General features: G+C 31.7%; 1 protein-coding gene across 1 annotated transcript in view; it reads left to right on the top strand.

Moving 5' to 3' along the window:
- Positions 1–5,762, top strand: part of LOC106691864 (protein obstructor-E) — a gene marked incomplete at its 5' end in the record, with an annotated part of 16,766 nt that overhangs the window by 3,136 nt on the left and 7,868 nt on the right. The window contains 1 exon segment of the mRNA XM_067053312.1: positions 342–530. Within this exon segment, the coding sequence (XP_066909413.1) occupies positions 342–530 (189 nt within the window).

The following is a 5,762-nucleotide window of genomic DNA, read 5'->3' as shown; positions in this document are numbered from 1 at the left end:
TGCTTAAAGAAGCAATCAAATTAATTTTTATACTTCTAATGTCTCTCTCCAATAATAAAAAAAAATAATAATAATAATAATAAAATACTCAATAGATTTATAGACAAAATATTGGAATGGACTTGATGGGGAGGACCCTTTGACGCGGAGGGACGCCACAAACAAATATTAGTTTAATGCTTAATTTAATAAAACTTTTGGAGTTTGATAAAGATTTAATATTAACAAAATGGAAGTGTTATATTTCGTTAAATATAAAGATTTGCTACCCCTGAGGATTGAACTTATATAGACATCATTTGGGTTCACTGAATACTAAAAAATTTCATTTGTTTTTATAGATGGTCCAATAGGAAGAGAACACTGTGATTGGCTTTACGGTATCTTTGGACATGAAACTTCCTGCACAAGGTACTGGACCTGTTGGAACGGTACAGCAACCGAGCAGCTGTGTATAGGAGGGCTTCTCTACAACGAGAACACCCACTCCTGTGACTGGCCTGAAAATGTCGACGGCTGCCAGAAACATCGTGAGTAGTTATTATATATTGTTGTAAATAAAATTAATTATGTTAGAATAAACTAATTTTTATAAGTTTGACAGAGCTATAGATTAACTCTTATTAAGAATCATATTTCAAGTAACAGACTTGTAGAAAGTTATTACTTTCTAAAATCAGGTTTAGCATTGAACTTGTGCATTCTTACTAGCATTATAAAAACAAGAGTACAGTATAAAAGTATGACAATTTTCTCGACTGAGTGAAAGTACAAAGGTTGTACAGGAATAAATAACCTAGAACAACTCTAGGGAAAGTTGACGGAAGTATAATTGGGTGATGTGAAATTTTCGTACTACCCTATAAATATCAACTTTTTATCATAGTTGTTGTTTTCAAATTGTAACCTTTAAGGAACAATATTAGGGTAGAGTACCGTATGCAAAAGGTTTCTTTCTTGAGTAAGTTAGTTGATCTTGAAAACCCAGGAACTTTATATAATATATTTAGATAATAGTTTTTTTTAAATTAATTTAATTTGTTTTTCTTGTGATAATTTTTAATTAACATCAACCATCTATATCGACAAACACTTAATTTGATGTACAACTACTGATAGATAATATCAAGTATTATAACAACATTAATTGTTAGATAGATTGCTCATCCAACTTTTTTTTAGCCTTCTACGGACTATTATAAAGATCGTTGCGTGTTGAGTTAATGTCATTTATATGTGCATTAGGATGTCCTTGTATCATGTGAGTCCTATTTGTAGGTTAACAGTTATTATATGAAGATCATTATGTGAAATTATGTTGCTTACATAAAAAAAGTGTTTATGTAATTATTCTGAACGTTTTTACCTGAATCATTTGAAGTTCTTAATTTGACTGCCTCAAATATTTGTGATGTCGAAATAGGTTTCAGTAAGTATTCAGTTTCTGTATATTTTAGTTTTAAATGTTACGAAACGGGTGACTAAAAAGGTCTTAGTCTTCACTTAGGTTTTTTCTTTGTTTATTTACACGTGGAATCAATCTGATTCACGTCATTGTTCGGTCAAATGTCATACTAAGGAAGTCTCTGTCATATGAATTGAACTGTACATTGTCAAGGAAAACTGGAGGATACATCTCTTGCTAAAGTGGAAAGAAAATGTGATATGAGTTGTAGAGAACTGATCGGCTTATACAGAATCCGTTTGTGTAGTATTATTGAATACTGCTGTTGGAACAGTTAGGAATATGTTGGACTTTTATATATTGTTAAGACTGTTGTTTCACTGCTAAGGAATGACTAGTGGGCATTGTAATATTGTAATACTGTACATTGTAGTATTGTAAATGGGACGAGTACTGAGCCTTGGGAACTGCTGCTGAGATAGACCTAATATAACATAGCTCTGGTCTGTGCCGTACTAAGAAAAATCAGTCACAAAGATATGATTGAAGAATCAAGTGCAAGGAAAATGAAGGAACCGTCTTTAGTTTAAAGAGAAGCCCTTGATGCTAAACTGTAACAAACGCTTGAGCAACGTCAAGAAATGCCATAGTTATAATATCTGTTTCAGTGTCATGGAGTTGTATTAGGTTAAACCATGTAGTTAATGGGATATAGCTGAGTAAAGGGTCCAAAATCCAAATTGATGACCTATTATTAGTCTCGAGTTGGTTAGTTTATTAAAACTTTTTTTTTTTTAAATTGTCGAACAGTGTCATCGAGTGGTTGATGTCATATCTTCCACATATACTGCACGGGAGTCATTCTCGATGTTGAACAAGCTTTTGATCGAGTTTGGCATCCAGGTCTGCTCTATAAACTTCGTCAATTCCTACCCCCTACATATTTCCTTTTAATTCGCTCCTACCTCTCTGATAGAACCTTTGAGGTAAATCATAACCTAGCCTATTCATCCCTCTTTTCTCAGTCCGCCGTAGTTCCTCAAGGTTGTATCTTAGGTACCATTCTTTATACGATTTATACAGCTGACATCCTAACTCACCCTAACAACATACGCTGATGACACGTCTGTAACCAACGACTCTATTAATGCATCACAAACACTACAGACACACATAACATCCATTGAAGAATGGAATCAAAACTGGAGAATCAAAAGAAATCCTGACATATCCCACCAGATCACCTTTACTCTCCTTCGTAAACCTCTACCCTCCTATCCTACAGTATCCTTTCTAAATACTCCACTAACGCCTGTTGACCAGATTCGATACTTAAGACTCCATTTTGACAAGAGATTTACTTGGAATCCATATACTAGACTGAAACGACAAGAAACTGCTCGTAGATTCCGATTGCTACAACACCTACTTGACAAACGCTCAAAACTTCCCACTCACTACAAAAAATTAGTATACACTACGATAATCAGACCAATTTGGACATATGGACTTGAGCTCTGGGGCTCTACCAAACCATCAAATTCCTCCCGCATCCAATCCTAACAATCCAAAATCCTACTAAAATCTTTGATGCTCCTTATTACGTTGCAAATAAACTAGCCCACAAAGACCTTAACATCTTATTCGTTGCAGATTTAACCCAAAACAGATACACCTCTTTTCATTCCAAATTCCTTACCCATCCTAACCCATTAATTCTTAATCTCTCATCCTTAGCAATCCCTGATAATCCTCTGAGACGTCTGAAAAGAAGATGGTCACGGGACCTTCTTATTTAAATTAATGCTTGAAGTACCACAATGGGTGGTTCCTTCCCAAGATATTCAAGTGTATATGAAACATACAACATATTTACTTATTGTATTTATTATTTGTACAGTTGTAAATCACATTAAATAAATAAATTTAAAAAAAAGTGATTTAAGAACACACTGGTTATAATTGGATTTAAAAACCGAATGTATCATTAAATTAATTAACTAACGTTTTATACAGAGAGAGATATTGTTTCAAAAACAAAATGGTGAAATTTAAATCATGCCAGATCAGTAGTTTAGGTCGGTTCTCCGATAGTTATAACTGCTTTATGAACAATGTTCCAAAAAATTAAGGCATATAACATAAATGTTGACTCATATAAATCGCTCAATAAAAAGAAATGAGTAAACTGTCATCAGAAAATAATCTTAATTTAAAAAAAATTCTGGTGCGGAACGCGCATCACACAAATTAGATTGAAATAAATTCTCGCTCGTTCCAGGCCTCACTTATTATTCACTTACTCACTTATTATTATAGGTTCATTATTCACTGTGGTAATACTTTTCCGTACATATTTACCAAATTAGGCTTTAAAGTGACAGATTGATTAACTCCAATTTCAGCAGTTTCAGAAAAATGCTTTTAATAATATTCCTCTTTTAAATTTTGTCATTTTTATTCTACAAAAGTATGGCAGAAATACATAAATATAACAGTTTACTAAAATTTACATTCTGCTCTTAAATACTTATTCAATACTAAATTGTTATAGAATCAATATTGAAAATAAAAAAATAATTTTATGGAGGTTAAGTGAAATTTAAAAAATAAATATAATATTAAATAACTATAGTGATATAAATTGATTAATCAAGGACCAATCAACAGATCTTTCAGATGTATTTGGCAGAAACCTTTGATGTGAGTTGCCTATGAAACAAGCACGACTGACGTCACGATGTGGGCTAGGGAAAAAAATCGTGTAAATTCATATTTCAGGGTTTCTGAGGAATCTAAAAAATAATTTGAATAGTTTTTTGGGGGCAAAAACTTATTTTGATGTACTGTATAGCGATTTTTGGTTTTTGTGATTTATTAAGCATTTAGCTCGTAATTAATTAATTAATTAAGTTATTAATTAATTCAATTGACAATATTGTTTGTTATTCTACATACGAAAACTAATCGAATATATATATATTATTACTCACAAATGTCAAAATAATATCACAGTATTAAAATAATTTAGCCCAACTGAACTAGCCAAGTGGGACAACTATTTTTGAAGAAATAAGGTTAATATTCATTTTTCGCACCTAGAAAATCCTTATATACGAATTTTTATTGTATTTGTAAAAATCCAATCTTTATCTCTCGCAATGTTCGCCTTGGTAGGGGTTCAGGACCGTGTAGTAAAAAAGTATCCATCTAAAAGCAAATCCCAAAAGTTCTAATTTCTATTCTAAATTAAAAAAAAAAACATATCGATTGGTATAGAATAACTATTAAATATGTGTATAGCAAAGGTGTTCGTTAAACAATAACGTAGAAAATTTCTTAAATTATGTAAAAACAAAATTTTCTCGGCTCCTAAGGTGAATTGTTAAGAACCTTCGGGCAGATATCTAATATTTTCGACCTACTATTACCAGAAAAAGTTTCATTGAAATCGGTGATTCCACGTACGTAGCTTCCCCTCATGAGTTTGGCCAAAGGTCGTTAGAACCGTTTTTGAGAAATTTCTAAAAAAGTGTAAAATCGATTACATAAAGAGGCACTTCCGGGTGGCCAATTTTAATAAAAAGTTGCTATAACATTCCAGGCAGTTATTTCACCACAATTTCGGATTACTTTAAAGAAAACTATGTATTAGTACTAGTCAGAACTGATGACTCAACCAAGTAAGGTGTTAAATGGCAGCTGTTTCAAAACGATAAAAAAATACAATTTTTAATTTGGGGCTTTATATCTTTATAACTACCAACAATGCTAAAATGTTACACCTAATAGAGCTACTTACGTTAAATAGCTCTTGAGATATATCTTTTTAAAAAGCAACATTTCATAGAAATGTACTGAAAGATTAGTAGTTAGTGAATTTATTTTGAAATATCTACTTCTGAAAAACGATTCGACTAACAAATGTCAATCAACGCACAAATTAAAGCTAGTTCCTGACTTTTATCTTAGTAGAAGTCGTAGTTTTTATGATATTTGCTAAAATAAATGTATTTATGGTTGTCAAGACAATAAGTTAGATTTGTGAAAAAAATATACGTCAAGAACCATTTGAGGTACAGAGGTACAGAGGTCAAATTCAAATGAAAGCTAGTTGAGTTCGCTATAAAATAGTTTATTACGTTAATTTTTTTAGAAGTAGTAGGTTTTTATGATATTTGCTAAACATTTTTTTTAATTATTTATTTAATGTAATTTACAACTGTACAAAATAATACAATAGGTAAATATGTAGTATGTTTCATATACACTTGAAAATCCTGAGAAGGAACCACCCATTGGTGGTACTTCAAACATTAATTTAAATTAGAAGGTCCCGTGGCCATCTTCTTTTCAG

The sequence above is a fragment of the Halyomorpha halys genome, unplaced genomic scaffold, assembly GCF_000696795.3.
Source record: "Halyomorpha halys isolate HHAL.00 unplaced genomic scaffold, Hhal_1.1 Scaffold3889.1, whole genome shotgun sequence".
Lineage (NCBI taxonomy): Eukaryota > Metazoa > Arthropoda > Insecta > Hemiptera > Pentatomidae > Halyomorpha > Halyomorpha halys.
Note: the sequence above shows the minus strand (reverse complement) of the source record. Positions and strands in the feature narration are given on the sequence as shown.